General features: G+C 40.5%; 1 protein-coding gene across 1 annotated transcript; it reads left to right on the forward strand.

Moving 5' to 3' along the window:
- Positions 1–23,973, forward strand: LOC135083369 (juvenile hormone epoxide hydrolase-like). Its single transcript, XM_063978111.1, has 9 exons — positions 1–310; positions 937–1,128; positions 1,768–2,016; positions 8,050–8,196; positions 8,910–9,129; positions 12,916–13,050; positions 13,993–14,224; positions 16,257–16,469; positions 23,130–23,973. The coding sequence occupies exons 1-9, from the start codon at positions 263–265 to the stop codon at positions 23,620–23,622; spliced, it is 1,929 nt and encodes a 642-aa protein (XP_063834181.1). The 5' UTR covers positions 1–262; the 3' UTR covers positions 23,623–23,973.
- Positions 23,974–24,731: the final 758 nt, after the last annotated feature.

The following is a 24,731-nucleotide window of genomic DNA, read 5'->3' on the forward strand; positions in this document are numbered from 1 at the left end:
GTCTGTCAGTCTGCCGTTCGCCGGGTGGTGTTTGCTAAACTTTTCAGACAATGTTTTAGTTAAAATTCGCAAATGTAGTGCAATAATTTCAACAATATCTAAATCAATTTTATTTCAAAATTGTTTTTAAATACATACATGTGAGTTTTCCACATAGTTAATATGTTTCTATAAAGTATTAAGTTTCGGATTGTTTAGCCGGTCGGCACTCACAAATTTAATCTTTAATTTCTTTGTACACCAGTTACTTCTGAAGTGCACGATGTCGAAAAAGGTAAAAGATAAAGTACAGAAGAAGAAAGCAGTTTCGGTAAGGGTCCAATTTATTTGAATCAAAACTTAGTCATTACACTTAGTTTACAATAAACTTTTTTCTAAATTGGTAACCTCACTATTCTTTTACTATAATTTCATACTATATTTCCAATAGAAAAGGAAGAGAATCATTAATTTCATCACATACAGTTATGTCCGACAAGATTCTTAACTATTTCATTAACCATTCAGTTATGTGAACTACAATAAGTACTGGTTGCCATTTTAAGTTGAAATCTTGTTAGAATCAAATGTTCTGTAATAAACATGATGAGCATGTTATAGATGTAAATAGAGTTATATTATATTATAATCTATATGTATATTTTTAAGTATACAAGTCTTACGCACGTATTCACAAACAATGCTTGCTTAAGTGTAGCAGAAAATTGAATGCACAGCGTTGAATGAAGCTCCGTGATTGGTTCATGTGTCACTCTGTGCATCCACACGCACTGTGAGACCTCAAAGTAATGTTTGTGAATATGGGTGTTAGTAGTAATTGAACATTTGAAGTCTTAGTCTGATGATAATAGCTCTCATTGTAGCACCCTCAGACAAGATGATCTAATATATCTCCAAAAGTAATTAATCAACTAAAAATCCTCATATTTGTTTCAGTTCGGAAAAATCTTCTTAATAGTTCTATCAATATTGGTTGCCCTTGCATCGTACTATGCATACAAATGGTTAACAACTCCACCAGAACTTCCGCAAATTGATTATAGCCAGTGGTGGGGGCCATACGCAAATGATCAAGAAGATAATGAGGGTATTGCTATTGAACAATTTCGCATCGAATTCAATGATGATGTAAGTATAAGCTTTTTTTTTTTTTCATTTAATAATGCAAGTAGAAGAACTTCTTTGGTTGGACACATTAATTTTAATAACTCAATAATCAGTAGTATTGCTTCCATAACTATTGTTTTGAATCGAAAAGTTCTTTATTGTGTTACATTACAGCTAATATTCAATATTACTGATAAAAAGCAACCGTTCCAGGTCAGATGAATCAGATTAGAATAGTTTGGAATGCTTATACTCCTTATCTAGTCCAAATTATCACTCATTTTGAATTTCAAGCAGATAAAATGAAAAGTATTTATCTCAATACTGATATTAGTTTTTAAACTAAAAATAACGATGTACTCATACAGGCATAACCTACGATGATATCGGCAATTGACGCCATTGTATCAAGTGTTTTGTTGTCTCGTCGCTAAAGCTGTGCACACATTCCATATTTACAGATGTCTGAACTTCTGCGCTCTTAAATTACCTACTGTAATGAATTTAAAACTTTAAACTCTTACAACCACCAAGAATAAAAATATGTCACAAGAAAAATAAATAAATCATGCGTATTCCTTATAGCACTAGAGGTTTTAAGCGTTTCTGTAATTTTTTGTTAAGTCGACATTTTCATAACATTTCACCCTTGATCACCAGATGGTATACGACCTCCGTCAAAGACTACTTCATACACGACCGCTGGCAAAACCCCTTGAAGGCTCAGGTTTTACATACGGCATGAACACAGACTTCCTGACACGGTTTTTGGACTTCTGGAAGAACAGCTACAGTTTCCAAGACCGGGAGAGGTATCTGAACAAGTACGATCATTACATGACAAAGATACAGGGGTTGAAGATACATTTTATGCATGTCAAGCCTAAGAAGGATGCGCAAAGTGCTATGGTGAGTTGTTTGTACATATTTATTTTATTTTCACAAATGTTATGCATAAGTATGTTATATCATAAAATTACCAAATATAACTTTTGGGAGACAGTGTACCAAACAGGGTTCGAGGAAGGTTATCAAGGGATATACAGGGTGTTTGGCGCATCGTGTGCCAAAATGATTTGGCAGATAGAATGGGTCATTTCCTATATTTTCAGCCCCCATAACACGTTCCATGCCGGGCGGCTACTCTTATATTATTTTTTTTAGTAATTTCACCAAAATACCCAAATCGCATCATTTAATTTCGATTTAAAAAAAAACTACTAGGCGTAGCCTCAAAGTAAATATTTCGTTTTGACGTGCATTGATGTAGAGTTGCATCAAATCTAAATTTACTGGCAAATATCATCTAGTTTTTTTTAATTCAGTTTTGAAGTTTTTCTAAAAGTTAAAAATGGACTGAACATTTAAGTTTACATGGATATAAAAAAATAAATAAAAGAGATAGCGATCTTCGGATTTTATCAAAACTTCTCTAGTCTATCCCCATTTAAACGGTATACTAATCTTGTTTAAATAATAACAATAACTTCACAAATTCCTTAAATTAGTGCATTGACTCTACTCGGGCTGATTTGCGAAATTTGTGTTTATAGCCCCTTTTGTGTGAATAGCACGTTATTAAACACCTAACAGGTAAAAAAAATTTATCTTATGCAATGTAAAAACCTTTTCCCTATCGTTTTTCAATGTGGATTTCTTGAATTTAAGGACGAAAATAATTATTTTGATCGTTTATTAATTATTACAAATTTTGTTCAAAATATCCGCCTCGGCAACGTATACACTCACGACATCTTCTTCTAATTTCGACTGTTGTCGTATGCAGCCACATTTCTCTTTTTATTACTACAAAGGCGTTTTCTATTCGTTGTTGTAGTTCTTCTATTGTTTGAATCCGTTACGTACACCAGTTCTTTAGCTCGTCCCCAGACGTAAAAATCTAACGGAATTAGGTCTGGGGAACGTGCAGGCCACTGTATAGGGCCATCTCTTCCAATCCACGAGTAGAAAACGCCTTTGTAGTAATAAAAAGAGAAATGTGGCTGCATACGACAACAGTTAAAATTAGAAGAAGATGTCGTGAGTGTATACGTTGCCGAGACGGTCATTTTGAACAAAATTTGTAATAATTAATAAACGATCAAAATAATTATTTCCGTCTTTAATTTCAAGAAATCCACATTGAAAAACGATAGGGTAAAGGTTTTAACATTGCATAAGATAAATAATTTTTACCTGGTAGGTGTTTAATAACGTGCTATTCACACAAAAGGGGCTATAAACACAAATTTCGCAAATCAGTCCGAGTAGAGTCAATGCACTAATTTAAGGAATTTGTGAAGTTATTGTTATTATTTAAGCAAGATTAGTATACCGTTTAAATGGGGATAGACTAGAGAAGTTTTGATAAAATCCGAAGATCGCTATCTCTTTTATTTATTTTTTTATAGCCATGTAAACTTAAATGTTCAGTCCATTTTTAACTTTTAGGAAAACTTCAAAGCTGAATTAAAAAAAAACTGGATGATATTTGCCAGTAAATTTAGATTTGATGCAACCCTACATCAATGCACGTCAAAACAAAATATTTACTTTGAGGCTACGCCTAGTAGTTTTTTTTTAAATCGAAATTAAATGATGCGATTTGGGTATTTTGGTGAAATTACTAAAAAAATTAATATAAAAGTAGCCGCCTGACATGGAACGTGTTATGGGGGCTGAAAATATAGGAAATGACCCATTCTATCCGCCAAATCATTTTGGCACACGATGCGCCAAACACCCTGTATATCAAGATATACAGTGTGAGTCACGTTAAAGTGTACATATGAAAATAGATGAAACTAGACCTATTTTTATCGACAAAAAAGAGGTCAAAATTTTTTTGATATTTTTTTTTAATTTTTTATAGAATTTTTTTTCTTCCAATTACTTATTGTAAAGAAAACGTAATAACTTTTAAACTAAGCGGTATATCCTGATAAAATAAAAACAGTAATAATGCTAAATAACAGACAATACTAAAAAAATACAAAAAATAAAACAAAAAAGGCCAACAAACAATAAAAAATGATACTTTTTGAAAAAAATCTGATTTTAAATTCGTGTTTTTTTGGTTATTTGATAAATTTCTCCAAAAAATGCCCCTATAACCGGTGGTTTTTATTACTTTGTATTATTCTCTATCGTATTCCCTTCGTAAAACCAAAAATCGCATGTCTCTATCCCTATCACAACGTTTGCAATGATCGTTTAAACTAAGCCTCTCCGGGCGCGCCATTCAACGCTTCGTTAACAACGAAACTGAAAATGGCTCTAGATTTGTAATTTTGATAAAGACAAGTTAGATTTCAAATAACAACAAAAGATTTCGAAGTAAAATAAGCATTTTAGTTAAAATTAAAATTGTCTCTACCTCTAGCAGAGAATAATGTTGTGGCAGGCCTTTGTTCAAACGATCATAGCAAATGTTGTGATAGGGATAGAGACATGCAATTTTTGGTTTTACAAAGATAATACGATAGAGAATAATAAAAAGTAATAAAAACCACCTGTTATAGGGGCATTTTTTGGAGAAATTTATCAAATAACCAAAAAAATACGAATTTATAAGCAGATTTTTTTCAAAAAGTATCATTTTTTATTATTTGTTGGCATTTTTTGTGTATTTTATGTATTTTTTTAGTATTGCCTGTTATTTAGCATTATTACTGTTTTTATTTTATCAGGATATACCGCTTAGTTTAAAAGTTATTACGTTTTCTTTATAATAAGTAATTTGAAGAAAAAAAATTCTATAAAAAAATAAAAAAAAAACTCAAAAAAATTTTGACCTCTTTTTTGTCGATAAAAATAGATCTAGTTTCATCTATTTTCATATGTACACTTTAACGTGACTCACACTGTATATCCGATATATATCAAGCCGGTTTTGATGATATACCTATATCAACTTTTAAAATTTGTTACTGTATTTGTACTTTTTGACATAAGATTTTTATTTTTTTAGTTGATTTTGCCGTATTTCAAAGATATTTTATGTTTTTGCTTTATTTGTCTGATTTTAAGTTTTAAAAACATTAAAAACATGTTTATATAACACATATGCAATGGTATTCGTCGGCCGTTTGGTGTAGTGGTTCAGAACGGACTACTATGCCGAGAGGTCCCGGGTTCGATTCCCGGCCGGGCAGAAATTGAAATGATGAATTTTAATTTCTGTGACGGGTCTGGGTGTTACTATGTATAATATGTATGTATTAAAAAAAAAAAAAAAGTATATAAGTAGTATATCCGTTAAGCTAGCACCCATAACACAAGCATATTAATTGCTTACTTTGGGGCTAGATGGCGCTGTGTGAGATTGTCCAAAGATATTTATTATTATTTATTATTTATTATTCATGAATAATACAATAAAATAATACTATGGCTTTCATACAAAATTGATATATATCAAAGTTGATATACAGGGTGTCCCGTAATGTAACGTCAAGCCGAAACTGGGTGTTGAGGCAAGTTATGCTGGTTATCAGAAAAATATAAAAAAAATCCATGTGGCATTTTGTCAAAATAATAGGCATTTAAAAAAAAAACAAAAAATTCTACTCCCGGTGACGGTCTTTTTACTCGTGTTGCCACAAATCTTCACTTTTTCCAAATTTTTTTTTTGTTATGTAACCCTGAATAATGCTTCTCTAAATTGTTATCAAAATTACAAAACCAGCTGCTCCAGCTTGGATGAAAAAAATACATTATTCCCAAAAAAAATTTCAAAATAAAAATTTTGCCTAGTTTAAACTGACTGTACTGAAAAAAAATTGTACTACGCGAGTGTGGCAAGTGACGTCATAATTTGGTGCATTTAGTAAGGATTCCAAAATGGTATAACACTTGGTAAATTCTTGCTGTAATTGTCGACAATTTTTGTTTTTTTGGAAATAATCCCGTTTTTAACTTTATCTACCTTGGTTAAAAATTATTATTCTAATGTGCCCAAAATTCAATTTTCTGGCTTAAGTGAGGTGGAGAAGCCATTTTAAAAGGTATGAGCGGGACGGAGAGGGCCATCTTACCAAGCAGGGATGTTATGGATATCCGTAACCATAACCGAAACTATCGGATATCCGAAATAAAAAAATATCCATAACCGTAACCGAAACTGATTCAAAAGTTACGGATAGTTTCGGATAAAGGCGGAGTCTAAGGGTACAAGTATTCCAAACTGCAAAACTCTATGAAATCTGCAGTATACACGCCGCAGCTGCAATGCCGCGCTGCCGATTTCATAGAGTTTTGCAGTTTGCGGTTGCAGTTTGCGGTCTGCGGCCCGTCTTGGAATTGTACCTTAAATCTTAATATTTGTTACCAACTTGTCTGGCATTCCCTGGCACCATCTAATATGCCAGCCTGTTTTACCTTTATCATACATAGGTGTCGTCTTAGTTGGTACATAAAGTAGCCATGTGGGTCACGCAGCATCTTGCTATTTGAATTATACCTACATTTTTGAAATTCTAATAATTCCGTAACCGAAATTATCCAAAACTTTCAGATAATCTGAAATGATTTCATACCCGTGACCGTAACCGAAACCGGTATAATATTATTCTAATATCCGTAACCGTATCCATAACCGAAACTTCATATCCTTATTATCCCTGTTACCTAGTACAAGTGCAGGCAGAGCAGGTAGTAACGGCGCGCACGCACGGGTGACTTTTGTCACAGTATGTCAACTACTAATTACTGTCATAGTGACAAAAGTTTCTGTGACTGACTGTACGGTAGTCAGTCATGGAAACTTGAATTTTGGGCACATTGGAATAATATTTTTTAACCAAGGTAGATAAAGTTAAAAACGGGATTATTTCCAAAAAAACAAAAATTGTCGACAATTACAGCAAAAATTTACCAAGTTTTATACCATTTTGGAATCCTTACTAAATGCGCCAAATTATGACGTCACTTGCCACACTCGCATAGTACAATTTTTTTTCAGTACAGTCAGTTTAAACTAGGCAAAATTTTTTTTTTGAAAATTTTTTTGGGAATAATGTATTTATTTCATCCAAGCTGGAGCAGCTGGTTTTGTAATTTTGATAACAATTTAGAGAAGCATTATTCAGGGTTACATAACAGAAAAAAAATTTGGAAAAAGTGAAGATTTGTGGCAACACGAGTAAAAAGACCGTCACCGGGAGTAGAATTTTTTGTTTTTTTTTAAATGCCTATTATTTTGACAAAATGCCACATAGATTTTTTTTTATATTTTTCTGATAACCAGCATAACTTGCCTCAACACCCAGTTTCGGCTTGACGTTACATTACGGGACACCCTGTATATCGGATATATATCATAAATATCCGATATTTTGATATTTATAATAAATATCGGATATTTTCGAACCCTGGTACCAAACACTGGTTTAATTGCAAAAGTGCATAGTTACACTATTTTTGTTAGATTGTTACATTAGGTAGTTAGATTCTATCGCAAATGTTACATCATTAAGCTCTATTCCTAATTGAATCCCGCATATTACAAAAGTTTTGTGTGCTTCAACATTACATTGGGTCTGGAAGTCTATCTGACATTAGGACCGCAGGCTGAAATTAGCATCTTAGAGCCCTCGCCCACGGCGACTTTTTGTAATGATGCTGTCGCGCGTTTCGTAAACGCTACAGAAGTGATGCCAACGCGCTACTTACGCGCTACAGCATCGCGACTGTATCTATGCAAATGCACGACCGTGTCGGACGACATCGGGGAGAGAACGGAGGGAGGGTTACTGAATGAATCGCGTTTACATCGCGAGTCGCGACAGAAGCGCGGTAGGCAAGGGCACACAGCTAGCGACCGTATTACGACTGTATCGATGCGAACGCGCGACAGAATCGCTACCTCATCGCTACAAAAAGTCGTCGTGGACGAGGGACCTTAATGTTGTTAAAGTAAAATGCACCTTAACTCGTCCGCAGACGTTGCCTCTACTCCTGCTGCACAGCTGGCCGGGCTCCTTCTGCGACTTCTACGGCGTTATCCCGGAGCTGATGAAGCCGCGGGACGACCGCGACTTCACGTTCGAAGTCATCGTGCCTAGCTTGCCGGGCGTCGGGTATTCTGATGTAAGTTTATAATAATAGTGTGCTGAGCGTACTGAGAATATCTAACTAATGGGTCATTTTCATTGGTTGTTCTGTTCAGCACTTATGGTGCGGGAGGTTTTTATAAAGCATGCCATTCAAGGACTCGTTCACTGAATTCAGGTCAACGTAAAATCGTGCATGATGCGAGAGATGGTACTAGATAGACCTGATCGCAGGCCGCATCCATTTGGGGAAACATTTTTACCAGTCCATCGAGAATGACCATAATATGCGAGAAAACATTAATTGATCAGATGTTCCAGGCATTGAGAAAATTTTATTGGGATCGAATAGTAAAAATGGTTCTCTGAGCTCTCACCGAGCCTTATGGCGTTCTTCAGTGATCTCCCGCACTTATACTGCGGGCCAGAATAACTATCTAAAATAAAATCATACGACACTATTGTCTAAGCATCTCTACTCCCCATTTCCTACTGAGCTAGTCTAGCTGACTATAAAGTCCGTTCATATTAATTTCTAAAAGTAGGTATATTATCCAAAATGTAAATTTTTTGCACCGCCTTACTCTTTCTGAATGATCCGTGGTTGACTGGCAGAAAATGCCATCCGGCATTAAGTCCGCCACAGTGCATTGTATGTATGTATTTGCTAAAAGTTTAAACAAATAAATAAATTTCTTGATATACATGGTAGATATTCTTTTATACCACTATTCTTTCTGATATCGCCAGGGGGCGTCCCGGCCAGGCTTCGGTCCAGTAGAAGTGGCAGGAGTGATCCACCAACTAATGCGCCGGTTAGGTCACTCGCAATACTACGTGCAGGGCGGCGGCGCGGGCCACGTGGTGGGCTCGGTGCTGGCCACGCTGCACCCGCGCGACGTGCTCGGCTTCCACACCAACTTCCCAGTGCTGCTGTACAGTCCAAGAGCGTATCTTTATGTTTTGTTTGGTAAGTACTGCTCCCCCTAGGTCAGACAGCCCCATCCTGGGCCACACTTCCCCCTTTTGGGAGAGTCCTCGTGGGTTAGAGACTCCCCCTCCTGGACTGGACTCCCCCTCCTGGACTGGACTCCCCCTCCTGGACTGGACTCACCTCCTGGACTGGACTCCCCCTCCTAAACTGGACTCCCCCTCCTAAACTGGACTCCCCCTCCTAAACTGGACTCCCCCTCCTAAACTGGACTCACCTCCTGGACTGAACTCCCCCACCTGGACTAAACAGCCCCATCCTGGGCTACATTCCCCTTTTGGGTCAGACTCCTCCTGGGCCAGACTGCCCCACGTCAGCGGTTCAAAAATGAGACCTATTACAACTACACAAGGTACCATAGCGTGATCCTTACTGATGCGTCGCCTGGGCCACTCGCAATACTACGTGCAGGGCGGCGGCGCGGGGCACGTGGTGGGCTCGGTGCTGGCCACGCTGTACCCGCGCGACGTGCTCGGCTTCCACACCAACTTCCCAGTGCTGCTGTACAGTCCAAGAGCGTATCTTTATGTTTTGTTTGGTAAGTACTGCTCCCCCTAGGTCAGACAGCCCCATCCTGGGCCACACTTCCCCCTTTTGGGAGAGTCCTCGTGGGTTAGAGACTCCCCCTCCTGGACTGGACTCCCCCTCCTGGACTGGACTCCCCCTCCTGGACTGGACTCACCTCCTGGACTGGACTCCCCCTCCTAAACTGGACTCCCCCTCCTAAACTGGACTCCCCCTCCTAAACTGGACTCCCCCTCCTAAACTGGACTCACCTCCTGGACTGAACTCCCCCACCTGGACTAAACAGCCCCATCCTGGGCTACATTCCCCTTTTGGGTCAGACTCCTCCTGGGCCAGACTGCCCCACGTCAGCGGTTCAAAAATGAGACCTATTACAACTACACAAGGTACCATAGCGTGATCCTTACTGATGCGTCGCCTGGGTCACTCGCAATACTACGTGCAGGGCGGCGGCGCGGGCCACGTGGTGGGCTCGGTGCTGGCCACGCTGTACCCGCGCGACGTGCTCGGCTTCCACACCAACTTCCCCGTGCTGCTGTACAGTCCGCGGGCGTATCTTTATGTCTTGTTTGGTAAGTACTGCTCCCCTAGACTTTACCCCCATCCTGGGCCACACTTCCCCCTTCTGGACTAGACTCCCCCTTTTGGGCTAGATTATTTCTGGACTAGACTCCCCCTTTTGGGCTAGATTATTCCTGAACTAGACTCCCCCTTCTGGGCTAGGCTCCTCCTCCTGAACTAGAATCCCCCTCCTTAACTAGACTTCCCCTCCTGGGCTAGGCTCCCCCTCCTGGGCTAGATTACCCCTCCTGGGCTAGACTCCCCCTCCTGGACTAGACTCCCCGTCATGGACTAGGCTCCCCCTCCTTGGCTAGGCTCCCCCTCCTGGACTAGACTCTCCCTCCTGGACTAGGCTCCCCCTCCTGGACTAGGCTCCCCCTCCTGGACTAGGCTCCCCCTCCTGGGCTAGACTACCCCTCCTCTGCTAGACTACCCATCCTGGGCTAGGCTCCCCTTCCTTGGCTAGACTCCCCCTCCTGGGCTAGACTCCCCCTCCTTGGCTAGACTCCCCCTCCTGGGCTAGACTCCTTCCTGAGCTACTCTCCCTCCTGGGCTAGACTACCCCTTCTGGGCTAGACTACCCCTCCTGGGTTAGACTCCCCCTCCTGGGCCAGTTGTCCCACATCAGTAGTTCAAAAATGAGACCTATTACAACTACACAAGGTACCATAGCGTGATCCTTCATTACTAATGCGTCGGTTAGGACACTCGCAATACTACGTGCAGGGCGGCGGCGCGGGCCACGTGGTGGGCTCGGTGCTGGCCACGCTGTACCCGCGCGACGTGCTCGGCTTCCACACCAACTTCCCCGTGCTGCTGTACAGTCCAAGAGCGTATCTTTATGTTTTGTTTGGTAAGTACTGCTCCCCCTAGGCCAGACTACCCCTCCTGGGCTAGACTACCCCTCCTGGGCTAGACCCCCCCCCCTTCTGGACTAGACGCCCTCCTGGGCTAGACTCCTTCCTGAGCTACTCTCCCTCCTGGGCTAGGCTCCCCCTCCTGGGCTAGACTCCCCCTCCTGGGCTAGACTCCCCCTCCTGGGCTAGACTCCCCCTCCTGGGCTAGACTCCCCCTCCTGGGCTAGACTCCCCCTCCTGGGCTAGACTCCCCCTCCTGGGCTAGACTACCCCTCCTGGGCTAGACTCCTTCCTGAGCTACTCTCCCTCCTGGGCTAGGCTCCCCCTCCTGGGCTAGACTCCCCCTCCTGGGCTAGACTCCCCCTCCTGGGCTAGACTACCCCTCCTGGGCTAGACCCCCCCCCCCCCTTCTGGACTAGACCCCCTCCTGGGCTAGGCTCCCCCTCCTGAACTTGGCTCCCCCTCCTGGGCTAGACTACCCATCCTGGGCTAGGCTCCCCTTCCTTGGCTAGACTCCCCCTCCTGGGCTAGACTCCTTCCTGAGCTACTCTCCCTCCTGGGCTAGACTACCCCTCCTCTTCTAGACTACCCCTCCTGGAATAGGCTCCCCCTCCTTGGCTAGGCTTCCCCTCTTGGGCTAGACTCCTTCCTGAGCTACTCTCCCTCCTGGGCTAGGCGCCCCCATCTGGGCCAGACAGCCCCATCTTGGGCCACACTTCCCACTTTTGTGCTAGAGTCTCCCTCCTGGGTTACACTCCCCCTCCTGGGCCAGATTGCCCCACATCAGCGGTTCAAAAATGAGACCTATTACAACTACACAAGGTGCCATAGCATGACCCTTAATAATGCGTCGCCTGGGTCACTCGCAATACTACGTGCAGGGCGGCGGCGCGGGCCACGTGGTGGGCTCGGTGCTGGCCACGCTGCACCCGCGCGACGTGCTCGGCTTCCACACCAACTTCCCAGTGCTGCTGTACAGTCCAAGAGCGTATCTTTATGTTTTGTTTGGTAAGTACTGCTTCCCATCCTAGGACATACTTCCCCCCCATCTGGGCAAGACTGTGCCCCCCCCCCCCCTGACATCGTGCAGGATTGTTCATGGGAATGAACGATTTGAACAGCAGCACTGGGAAGTGCTGCTGTTCAAATCGTGAGCGTACCTAAGTTATAGTCCCACGATTTTGAAACGTCAAGTGGCAAAAATCTAAAATCAACTACCCAAAATAGACATGTTGACACCACCAATCAATGAGGGCTATCGTTTTAGCGCTCACCAGTTGGCGCCACTGTAGAGTAAGGTCCTGTCACTTGCTAGTAGCAAAGACAGTGGCGCCAACTGGTGAGCGCTAAAGTGTTAGGAGGACTATCGCATTTGCGCTCATCAAGATGGCGCCACTGTAGAGTAAGGTCCTGTCAATCGCCAGGGGTGCCAACTGTTAAGTATAAAAACGATAGCCCTCATTGACGTACTTTTTAAAACTGTCACAATGAAACTCCCATAGATTTTGTATGGCACTACGAGCAAGTGACATCACTATTTTGTCAACTCAATTAAACTACTTTTTTCAATTACAATGCGACCGAAAATCGTAATTTATAGGTAATTGAAAATTAATTATATTTTTAAGAACAGAATGAAGTGTCTTTTTTAAAAAAATGTGAATTCGAATTATTGGGGAATGGTGTCAAATTGTCTATTGATAGCAGCGCCCTCCTGACAATATCATAGCTGGTTAGCTGGGATGGTTCATTGTTGGACATTTATATACCTATCACTTTTGTGTATGAATATTACAAAAACTAAATGCCTTGTGAATTTCAGGTTCCCTCTGGCACCGATTGGCGGTAGACCCAGTGGTTGAGGCCAACCTCCTGTACCCGCTAAGCGACTTCGTGCCGTCCGCGCTCGAAGAATCCGGATTCCTGCACCTTCAGGCCACCAAGCCTGATACTATCGGTGAGCAAACAAGCCTTCTTCTCTTAATCTATTTATCTATCTATTTATTTATATTAACCGGCAGACAGTGGTGACTGAGTTTGTTGCGGCGCTTCTTCTAAGCACTTGCCAAATGTTGGTCTCGAAGCGCTGGTAGGGTAAAAAGATTATGAGACATGTAGAGGCTCCTTAAGAGCAAAATGACGATTTGTAAGAACTATTTATTAGTCTAAACAAATAAAGAAATTTTGACTTTGACTTTGACTTTAGTCAATCGACTGAATGTGGTCGCTTACTATGGGCCTCATAAGAAGGCTTGGTCACACAAAGAGCGATGGAGCGGGCTATGCTCGGAGTTTCCCTGCGTGATCGAATCATGAGGAGATCCGCACGAGAACCAAAGTGACCGACATAGCTCGCAGAATCGCTAAAATCAAGTGACATTGGGGGGGGCACATAGCTCGTAGAGTAGTTGATGGCCGCTGGGGCAGAAAAGTTCTCGAGTGGCAACCACGGGCTGGAAGACGTAGCGTGGGCAGGCCTTCTACTAGGTGGACCAACGATCTGGTAAAGGTCGCGAGAAGAGCATGGATGCGGGCAGCGCAGGATCGGTCATTGTGGAAAACCTTGGGGGAGGCCTTTGTCCAGCAGTGGACGACGTCATTTGGCTGAAACGAACGAACGACTTACTTTTTAGGAACTGTCAGAAAAGCGACATAAATGTAGATTTTGTATGTATGATATAACTTCATCAACAAACAATTTATTAATTTCCAAAGCTTCATAAATATTTTACACCAATGAACTTTCACATCTAGAACGAAGTGTTTTGTTTTGAAGAAACTGTCTTAAAATTGTTTTTTATTTGTGTAAACTACCCTATTTTTAAAATTAACTCATAGATAATCCATAACTAGAAATATTTACTTTGTTAATCAGCTAGCTTTAAATGTTTTATTCCAGGTGTCGCACTCACCGACTCCCCAGCTGGTCTGGCCGCGTACATCCTTGAGAAATACTCCACCTGGACCGACCGGTTGTATAAGAAGGAAGGCGACGGCCACCTCCAGGCTTACCACCTGACCTATCTGCTGGATAACATCATGATATACTGGCTCACGCGCTGCATCACGCCGAGTATGCGACTGTATGCTGAGGCCTTTAATAAGCGCAGTTTGGCGCTGAGACTGGACGAGTGAGTACTAACTGGGCTTAAGTCTCTTGTGAAACCGACCCCCTCCCCTGGCTTAAGTCTCGCACGAGACCCCCTTGGCTTTAGTCTCGAAGAAGTCCCCTCCACTACCGGCTTAAGTCTCGTGCAAGACCCCACACCTCTGGCTTAAGTCTCGTGCGAGACATCCCTGGCTCAAGTCTATTTGTTGGTGAGTATTTAGTTATAAGTAGGCTCGTACTAGCGGGAAGGCGACGGCCACCTCCAGGCTTACCACCTGACGTATCTGCTGGATAACATCATGATATACTGGCTCACGCGCTGCATCACGCCGAGTATGCGACTGTATGCTGAGGCCTTTAATAAGCGCAGTTTGGCGCTGAGACTGGACGAGTGAGTACTAACTGGGCTTAAGTCTCTCGCGAAACCAAACCCCTTCCCTTTCTTAAGTCTCGCACGAGACCCCCTTGGCTATAGTCTCGAGGAAGTCCCCACACTATTGGCTTAAGTCTCGTGCAAGACCCCACACCTCTGGCTTAAGTCTCGTGCGAGACACCCCTGGCTCAAGTCTATTTGTTGGTGAGTATTCAGTTGTAAGCAGGCTCGTACTAGCGGGAAGGTGACGGCCATCTCCCAGGCCTATGAGCTGACGTATCTGCTAGATAACATCATGAATTATACTGGCTCACGCGCTGCATCACGCCGAGTATGCGACTGTATGCTGAGGCCTTTAATAAGCGCAGCCTGGCTCTGAGGCTAGACGAGTGAGTACTAACTGGGCTTAAGTCTTTTGTGAAACCGACCCCCTCCCCTGGCTTAAGTCTCGCACGAGACCCCCTTGGCTATAGTCTCGAGGAAGTCCCCACACTACTGGCTTAAGTCTCGTGTAAGACCCCATACCTCTGGCTTGAGTCTCATGTGAGACACCCCTGGCTCAAGTCTATTTGTTGGTGAGTATTCAGTTCTAAGCAGGCTCGTACTAGCGGGAAGGTGACGGCCACCTCCCAGGCCTATGAGCTGACGTATCTGCTGGATAACATCATGATATACTGGCTCACGCGCTGCATCACGCCGAGTATGCGACTGTATGCTGAGGCCTTTAATAAGCGCAGCTTAGCGCTGAGACTGGACGAGTGAGTAACATGTCACACTCATCCGCTTTGCAATGGAGGGAAGTCGAACCTTAATTTCGAACTCCTCCCATGTTCTTCTGATTAATTTCGTTGCGGGTCCAATGACAGTTTAACTTTCCCCCGGGACAAACTTGACCTTCATTGGTTGGGTTTTTGTGGCGGTCAAGCTGTAGATCCTGGCTACACAGGAGTTGCAGTGGTGGGAACGAGAGGTGGGAATAGTCCCGAACATGTGACACGTGATCATACCACGCCACTCTTGCGCAAGGCTTAATGCCCGTTTTCACCATCAATCCCTAATTTTTACGTGACCCCTATGGTAACATAACAGGATTTTTGTTTTCGTAGGGGTCACTTAAAAATTAGGGATTGATGGTGAAAACGGGCATAAGTCTCTTACGCAAGGTTAGTCTCTCGCGAGACCCCGCACCTCTGGCTTAAGACTCATGCAAGACCACTTGACTCTGGCTTAAATCTCTCGCGAGACCTGCCCCCTGGCTCAAGTTCAAGAGATCCAACGAGGATACTTGTTGAGTATTCAGTTCTAAGTAGATTGCATAGTTCAGTTGAATAGGACCTTCCACTCTTCCTGTGGATGACGTAAAAGGCAACTAAGGTGGATAATATGGAACATTGGGCCTCCCCAACACGTGCCAGCGTGAAGACTGAAGAGTGTAGGTCATTCTCCTTTACCTAACGAATTAAGATCGAAATCGATATCTCTTATATTTCTGAACTACGTTCTAAATGGAACCCCCATGAAAAATTTTAGACTCCTAGCACTTGTAGTTTCTGAGATTTCGTGATGAGTGAATGAGTCGGTCAATCAGTGACCTTTCGCTTTTATAGATATAGATTCAACAGGGCCTATTTCGAAACAGAAGACTATGTATGGTTTCTGACAGTAGCATTTCTTCCTCCAGCATCCCGACAACAGTTCCCACATGGGGCCTGAAATTCAAGAACGAGCTGATGTTCCACCCGGACTCGGTACTGCACTGGAAGTATACCAACTACGTCCGCAGCACCATGGTGGATGGCGGCGGCCATTTTGGCGCGCTCCAATATCCGCAGATACTGGCGGATGATGTTTATGAAGCAGTCTCGGTGTTTAGGGAGAAAGAAGATGTTGTGACGTAAGTTATTTCTTTATTATATAGGTCTAAAGTACAGTTGCCGCGAATACTCGCTATTATTCGGTATTCGGCATTACTCGACATTTTTTTGATATTCGTCAAATACCGAATAATAGCTAGTATTATTCGGCATTCGGCGAATAGTCGTCTAAAATAAACTTTTAGTGAACAAAAAAACTAATGAGTTAAAAACAATCATATTTTTATTATTTCCCTAATAAAACAATGTACCTGTGCCTATCATATTCATGAAATTAAATTAGTTAGGCTTTTTAATTAATATTTTAAATCCAACAGAGGCAGATTGTGGTGCAAAAAAACATTTTTTTCTGCACGTTCGGGAGCAAGTCGGTTTCGTTTTTCCTCGTAAATAAACCTGCCTCGGAAAATAGTCTTTCTGAATAAACAGAGCTTGCTGGTGTGATTAAGTATCGTTTAGCAAGCTTACTTAATATAGGAAATCTATTCTTATTGGTACTCAAAGTCCACCATTCATATGGGTTTATTTTTCTGTCAGCCTTTCCTAATGCGATGTAGTGGGCGATTTCTTCAGCAGTGGCACTCTTGGGGTGCTCTTTAGTAGGTTGCTCTATACAGGGTGGAAACGATAAGTGATCTCATTCGATTATTTCTAAATTATACCTGATATAAAAAAACTAGTTATTGATCCTGAAAGTGCTTCATGAGATCTATCAAACGGTATCGATTGTAGGTTACAGAATAAACTGGATCTATCCGAAAATTCAATGTTTATTTATTTATTTATTTATTGCACATAATGGATACATTGTATATTGTTAGGTTCCATACATTTGGTAAAGCCACGTAATATTAAAAACTACACAAGATATCGTAAACCTGGTTACAGATCCTAAAAGTGCTTCACGAGCTCTATCCAACGGTACTAACAATAGGTTACAGAATAAACTGGATCTATCCAAAAAATCTATGTTTCCATCTTCCATAAATTTAGTACTACCACAATCAAGGCACTCATCTCTTGATAATATTATAGCAAGTAAGGATTAAAACTAATGTTTGCCATAACTAATTCTAGATAAGAATGCATAATTATGAGTTTATTTTAAGTTTATTATTTAATTAAAAGAAATAACATTTCTAATATTGTGTGGTTGGCATACATTTATTATGGAAGCTGGAAACATTGAATTTTCGGATAGTTCCAGTTTATTTTGTAACCTATTATTGGTACTGTTCGAAAGAGCTCGTGAAGCAAATTTAGAATCAGTAACCAGTTTTTCGATATCTTGTGTAGTTTAGAAATAATCAAGTGAGATCACTTATTGTTTCCACCCTGTAGATGATTCTTCAAAACATGCCCAAAATTTACTACTATGTAGGTATGTATAACTTTTCTCACAACCTTAGAAGAAATAAGAAATAATTTTAATGTTTTTATGTCGAATAGTAATGTCGAGTTATTCGACTATTCGCCAAAGTGAATGGCGATTAATCGGTATTCGACTATTCGCTATAACCACTATTCGCGGCAACTCTAGTCTAAAGTCCGGTCGCCGAGCAGAGAATTTCGTACAACGACCTCGAGCCACCCATTCTTATCGCTCGTGCGTAATTATATTGCTATCGCGCTCGCACACACTGCGGCCGCCCGTCGTACAGTCGCGACAACAATAATTACGCGTGAGCGATAAGGATGGGTAGCTCGAGATCATTGTACGAAATTCTATCTGCTCGGCGACCGGACTTAGCACATAACTCAATCAGTGCTTGAGGTATGGGAGCGGCACGGGAGGGGTGACATTGACATACTATGACGTGACGGAGCATATAAATCTGAGAGATTTGAAGTGTTGCTGACATTTGACCTTACAAACACCCTCCCGCGCCGCTCCCATACCTACCTAAGGCATTGACTGAGATAAAATGCATTTTTTATAAAAAAAAATCTTATAGTATCCTTCATATTTTTGTACAACTGTTTTGACTTATCATAATTTTATTTAGAATAACAATCTTTGGCCTACTGCCTAATGGACATGGCGCACAATTTTTGTTGAAGATGCCAAAAAAAACTAAAAAAAATTAGAATGAATACTGTATTTTTACTTTTTTGATATCTTTAAAAATGACTGAAATATTCAAGCTCAAAGTGCGCTCTTCCGCTAGGAGCGATTTTCCGCGCGGATTTTGAAAATGTGACGTAGTAACATGAAAAGCTGCATGTAAGATATTATCTGTGTACAATGGTTAGAATGGTTAGTAGGGGCAGCCGAAGCGGGGATTTCGGGACTTACTAAAGAGTGGCAGACTAACATACAAGGAAATACTTTGTACCTGGTTGATTACCTCTAAGTATGAATTTTTGATATAAAACGGCATTAGTTCTTATGCCTCTCACCCAAAAAATACCTCAATTAAGCCCAAATTTGAGACCGCAGCCAAACTTTGAGTGACGATGGAAACTAGCCTAGATGGAGGACACATGAAATTGAATTTCTGCTTCTTCATTGATAAATACTTATCATTTACCATACCTTATCATTTTGTATTCCATTTTCAAGTCACTTTTTTTTCGCTTACTGTAAAACAAAACGTGGGTTTTTTTAAATCACAGGTCTTTTGAACGCACATCTGAACGATGTCTGGTTTTAATTTCTTCAGTTACTCCGTGACCATGACGCTTGCAACAGTGCCAAAATATTGGAAACTCAAATCTAAGGTACATGGTAGTAATCCCGTCAGTAATAATAATAGGAAAATGTCTTGAAAAATAAGTAAATCGTATATTACTTTATGTAACTAATTTTATTATGTATCATACTTATAACTAATCACTTCATTCAGAACTAGAAAACGATTCCAAGGATTCCACTTTTCTTCAATAGATGATCAAGATAAAGAGGTAGGTATTTATTATTAATTGCTCTTCCACCATTTCAATTATTATATCTTACATCTTACTTGATGAAATCTTTTTCAATTTTATTTACATGGTCATAACATTTTCACCATTCCTCTGCACCAATTTGTGAGATACACCTGAAACCCCCGATAAAGCAGCTATTATAAGAATGATACAAAAATTTTACTCCAACTTACTGTCAACTCAACGACGCGCTTTAAAATCAAAGATTGACTTTGAATTATGCCTTATTTTACAATACACATTGAAAACAATATGACTTGCTTGAGCTTTTTCGACTTTTTCACTAAAATAACAAATAGGCATGAAGAGATTACAAAATTTCTGCAGCGACTGACAGTTCACTTGATTTACTTTGACAGGTGACAATAAATCCATAGACATTTGCCATATGAAAGACACACTTTTTCAATATTTTTGTTTGCCATGAGATTCTGGTACACCTATACCTATCATTTAATGAAAAGATAAACTAAATTTTTTCAGCACAACGAAAATCAGCTTTGGCGCGTAGCAATGCAACGTGACAACTGCAGTTCGGACTTCTTTATGCGTCCACTACACATACAATAAAATTCGAACTATCGCACATTTTTTCTTTTTAATTCTAATTCAGTAAAAAATGTTTTTGAAACCCTCATTCATAATTCAAAAGTTATTATCATATGACAGAACTTATGACCAGACTATGTATATTGAATAAAATATTTTTCTTTTTATCATCAAATCAAGCTTAGCAGTCTAATAAGTTACTATGACACTCGAGTTAATCCACATTCAGCACCATAGCCTCCCCTTCTACAAGGCCCTCTACAAATGTCAAAACGTCACTTAACCCTTTTAGCACCAGTTCTTTTGTTTTTGAGAAGATGTACCTACCCAAATTTTTATATCAATTAAATTATAGTCCAGTCGTTTGGTACAAATTAACGTGATTATAGCCTGACCAGGAACATAAAAACCCTCGCCATGTTGCGGAAAACTAATGGTACTAATTTCTTTTAATGGCAACAATAACTGAAAACTTCATTGACATGTCATCTTGCATGTCAGTCTATTGTTGTCAAAGTGTAAACAAACTTTATTTTAAATGTGTGCAATTGATTTTGTGAATTAAATTGCTAAAATATTTTTATAGTCGTGAAAGAAAAGTGGTTCACAATGTGTTAATGTATTTGTCGAAGAGAAATACTAAGGGTTCGGACAATATTTTCATTGAATAATGTTTCCGACAAAGGTTGTCAAATTGACTGACATGTTTATCGTATAGTACAGTCCACTATGAAAATTAGCTGAAGTCTGTTTCAACTACCTATTTCAAAGTTTTTTGTCACTTTCTAAGTTTTGAATTTTATGGAATTGGGAAAGAAGTACCGAGTTTGAAGCGTTCATGAGCAGACATTGCAGTTGAATATTCAAGTTCTGAATTTGATTATTGATGAATAATAAAATAAATCCTACTAGCTCGATTGATGGTTTCATTTAATTTATTTAAACCAGGTTACCTTTAATCATCTTTTTTTGTTAATTTATGAAAATATCAAATTAGCCCGTAATCCTGAATCCTGATAGGTACATAAATTTAGCCTATTAATTTAACACATGTACGACTGTACTCAGTGTTGCACTATCAAATGCAATTGACGCGCCTCTATGCCAGGGTTTTTATGTTCCTGGTCAGGCTATACCTGGAAAGTGTTCCGGGAGTTTTGAAAATTGGTGATTAAAATAGATTTATTTATAGATTTCGCTATGCTCTCTGTTAGTCTGTTAGTTAAGTGTGATTGCCGCGCTCGTTGCGAAATTGGAAAAATGCTGCTTTAGAGAAGATTTTTGATAGTTACATTCTTTCCTATTTCGTCGTTACAGCCAAATGACGTTCACTGCTGGACAAAGGCGAGAATCCTTTGGGTTTTCCATAGGTTTTTCATAATGAACATTCCTGCGCTGCCCGCATTCAGGTTCTTCCCGCGACCTTTACCAGATCGTCGGTCCACCTAGTAGGAGGCCTGCCCACGCTACGTCTTCCAGCCCGTGGTCGCCACTCAAGAAATTTTCTGCCCCAATGGCCATCGTCTCTACGAGCTATGTGTCCCGCCCACTGCCACTTGATTTTAGAAATTCTGCGTGCTATGTCGGTCACTTTGGTTCTCCTGCGGATCTCCTCATTTCTGATTCGATCACGCAGGGAAACCTCGAGCATAGCCCGCTCCATCACCCTTTGGGTGACCTTGAGCCTTCTTATGAGGCCCATAGTAAGCGACCACGTTTCAGAACCTTAAACTTTCCTATTTATTTCACGACTAGCTTTTGCCTGCGGCTTCACCCGCGTGAAATTTAGTGTCACAGATCGGCATAAATTATAGCCTATTTGTTAATCTGGGTTACAAACAATAATATTGTACAGTTTCAACAAAATCCGTTGAGTAGTTTTTGCGTGAAAGAGTAACAAACCTGAGACACAGGAATCTTCCTAGTTCAGGTATCAACCCACCAACTTTCTTACTTTTTGTTTTTCCTGATTGTTTGTTATCATTTATCTGTTATGTTGGTGAGAAATAAACATTACTTTACTTTATTTTAAACTTCCAGACATCCAAACTTTCGCATTTACCTATAATATTAGTAGGATACAATTATTGTAATGTAGAAACAAACAAGACAAAAAAAATGTATACTTCAGCAACGCGAATTTTTTTATACTTCAGCATATTTAGGACACCCGGCAGCGTGTCCTGCCATGATCAAAGAAAAAAGAACTCGCAATTTAGCAGGTACATTAATTTGACTGTTTCACAACTCTAAATCTATTTAACTTACTACATTACATGAAATTTATCACATTTATCAAAGCTTCTTAGCTTGTCTATGTCCCAAAAATTATAAAATGAAAAAGTAGTTGTCAAAAACCTTTTTTAAGGCGGATTTTTTTCAATAAGGCGGGCGCGCGCGCGGCTATAAACGAGGTCACAAAATTCGGAAAGAACATAGCGAAATCTATTTATTCACCAATTTTCAAAAATTCCGGAAAACTTTCCAAGTAAAATTAACAAATAACTGGACTATTTACTCGTTATTGAGCATAGAGACACAAACTTGGTTATTTTTCCAGAAAATTTATATTTAAGTGCATAAATGTAAAAATGGTTTCATATTGCACAAAATTGGCAATAGGTGGCATAAATAATGGTTACTTTTTTAGCGCCTAGTTTGAAAATGTGATTGAACGATGACAACTAACAACAGTTTTCAGTTAGGTAAAATTTTATTTTAGTTGGAAAAAGACAAAAAGTGGTAAATGGGTTAACGTGCGGGGGCTGCAAAATCATGTTGTGACGTCACGCGCGAATATTGGAAATTTTTGAAAATTTTAAAAAGTCCGTAAACTTCTCGAGGCTCTATCTTCGGTAATACTGGATGGATTGAGGTGAAATAAAAACTAGTGTAATGTGTGTGATCTAAACTTTAAATTAAGTCATAATTTAACTTAATATTACAACTTATGCGTGTTGTCCATTGGTCAATGTTATTTCAACTGATAAACTATCAGGGAACAAATACTTTGTGCTCCTTTATCAATGTGTGAAAGCTAAAGTTATTTTATTTACCTAACACAATTTACTTAGGGAACAAAGAAACTAAAGTAAACTAATTATGATGTATTTTTACATTCTTAGAAATAGGTATTGGTGTTGCCTGTTTTTATCTTTGTACAGAATACCTAAGTTCTCATAACTTTGCATCTTTTTTTATAGATCAGAACCGGTTCAAGAGAGGTCAGTTTATGACTTCACAGTCAAAGATCTCCAAGGGCGAGAGGTCCACCTGGACAAGTACAAAGGATACGTCCTTCTGATCGTCAACGTGGCGTCCCAGTGCGGTCTCACAGACAAAAACTACAAGCAACTCAATGAACTGCATGAGCAGTACGAATCCAGAGGCCTACGTATACTGGCCTTCCCCTGCAACCAGTTCGGAGGCCAGGAACCAGGGACCCACAACGATATCTTCAAATTCGCAGCGAACAGAGGCGTCAAATTCGACCTATTTGAAAAAATCGACGTAAACGGTGACAATGCGCACCCTCTATGGAAATTCCTTAAGACAGTCCAGAGCGGAACTATGGGAGACTTCATCAAATGGAACTTCTCCAAGTTTATTGTGAACAAGATTGGGGTGCCGGTAGCGAGGTTCGGACCAAATACGGACCCGGTGGAATTGGTGCCGTATTTGGAAAAGGAGTTATGATACTCGGTCGTGTACTTTGCAGTTCACGGAAGATACTTTTTAGTGGGGCCAGATAACCAGCCGATTGGCGAGTCAGGCTAAGAACTCACGGCAGGATTTGCACCCGCGGCCGCCGCGGTTGTGGAATGAGGGCTATCGTTTTTATACTTAACAGTTGGCACCCCTGGCGATTGACAGGACCTTACTCTACAGTAGCGCCATCTTGATGAGTGCAAATGCGATAGTCCTCCTACCACTTTAGCGCTCACCAGTTGGTGCCACTGTCTTCGCTACTAGCAAGTGACAGGACCTTACTCTACAGTGGCGATAACTGGTGAGCGCTAAAACGATAGCCCTCATTTATCGCAGCGTGCGGGCGCAAACCGCAGAGGCAGCCTCTGCGGTTACCGCGGCCCGCGCGACTCTACTAAAGCCCGGTCTCCGAGCACGTAGAATTTTGTCCAATGACCCCAAGCTACCGGCTTTAGTACTAGTTGCCCGCCGGTGCCGCGGGACCCGCATACAACCGCGCACGCTGCGGGCGCAAACCGCGTCGTGAGTTGTGCATTAGTTTATACATAAGTATCTGCATTCTACAGAAGCTGCATAATTTTAAAATAAATCATCGATTTCAGATAATTGGTTGAATAATTATTGTCATTATTGATTTAAAATAAGTGTATTAATAGTATTTTGAAATAAGTAGATCTGGAAAATAATAATGTTTTGAAAATCTTCAAATATTGGGGATTATTATACAAATCTTGATGGGTACTTATACTATACAGTTAGTTACGTAAGTTTTAGAATATGAAATACTTGTGAGTCAATAATTTGGTAATTCCAGCTCAAAAATATATTAGATTGTAAGATTTAACCATGAATCAAATGTGATAATCTTTGCTAAAGAAACATGGATAATGTGAATTTTACAAATGCATTTATTTGTTAGTGAAGTAAGTTTTATTTGGGAATAAAGTTTTTTTTTTACTAATCTATTGAAAGTTTCTATTTTATGAACTACCTTGACTTTCTTCCCTAGTCTTTTCTCAAGTGAAAACCAATTTTAGATAGTAATACTATAGTGAGATATAATAAAAAGATTAAATAGAAGTATCAGTAAAATACGA

Source organism: Ostrinia nubilalis, chromosome 23 (assembly GCF_963855985.1).
Source record: "Ostrinia nubilalis chromosome 23, ilOstNubi1.1, whole genome shotgun sequence".
In the NCBI taxonomy this organism is placed as follows: domain Eukaryota; kingdom Metazoa; phylum Arthropoda; class Insecta; order Lepidoptera; family Crambidae; genus Ostrinia; species Ostrinia nubilalis.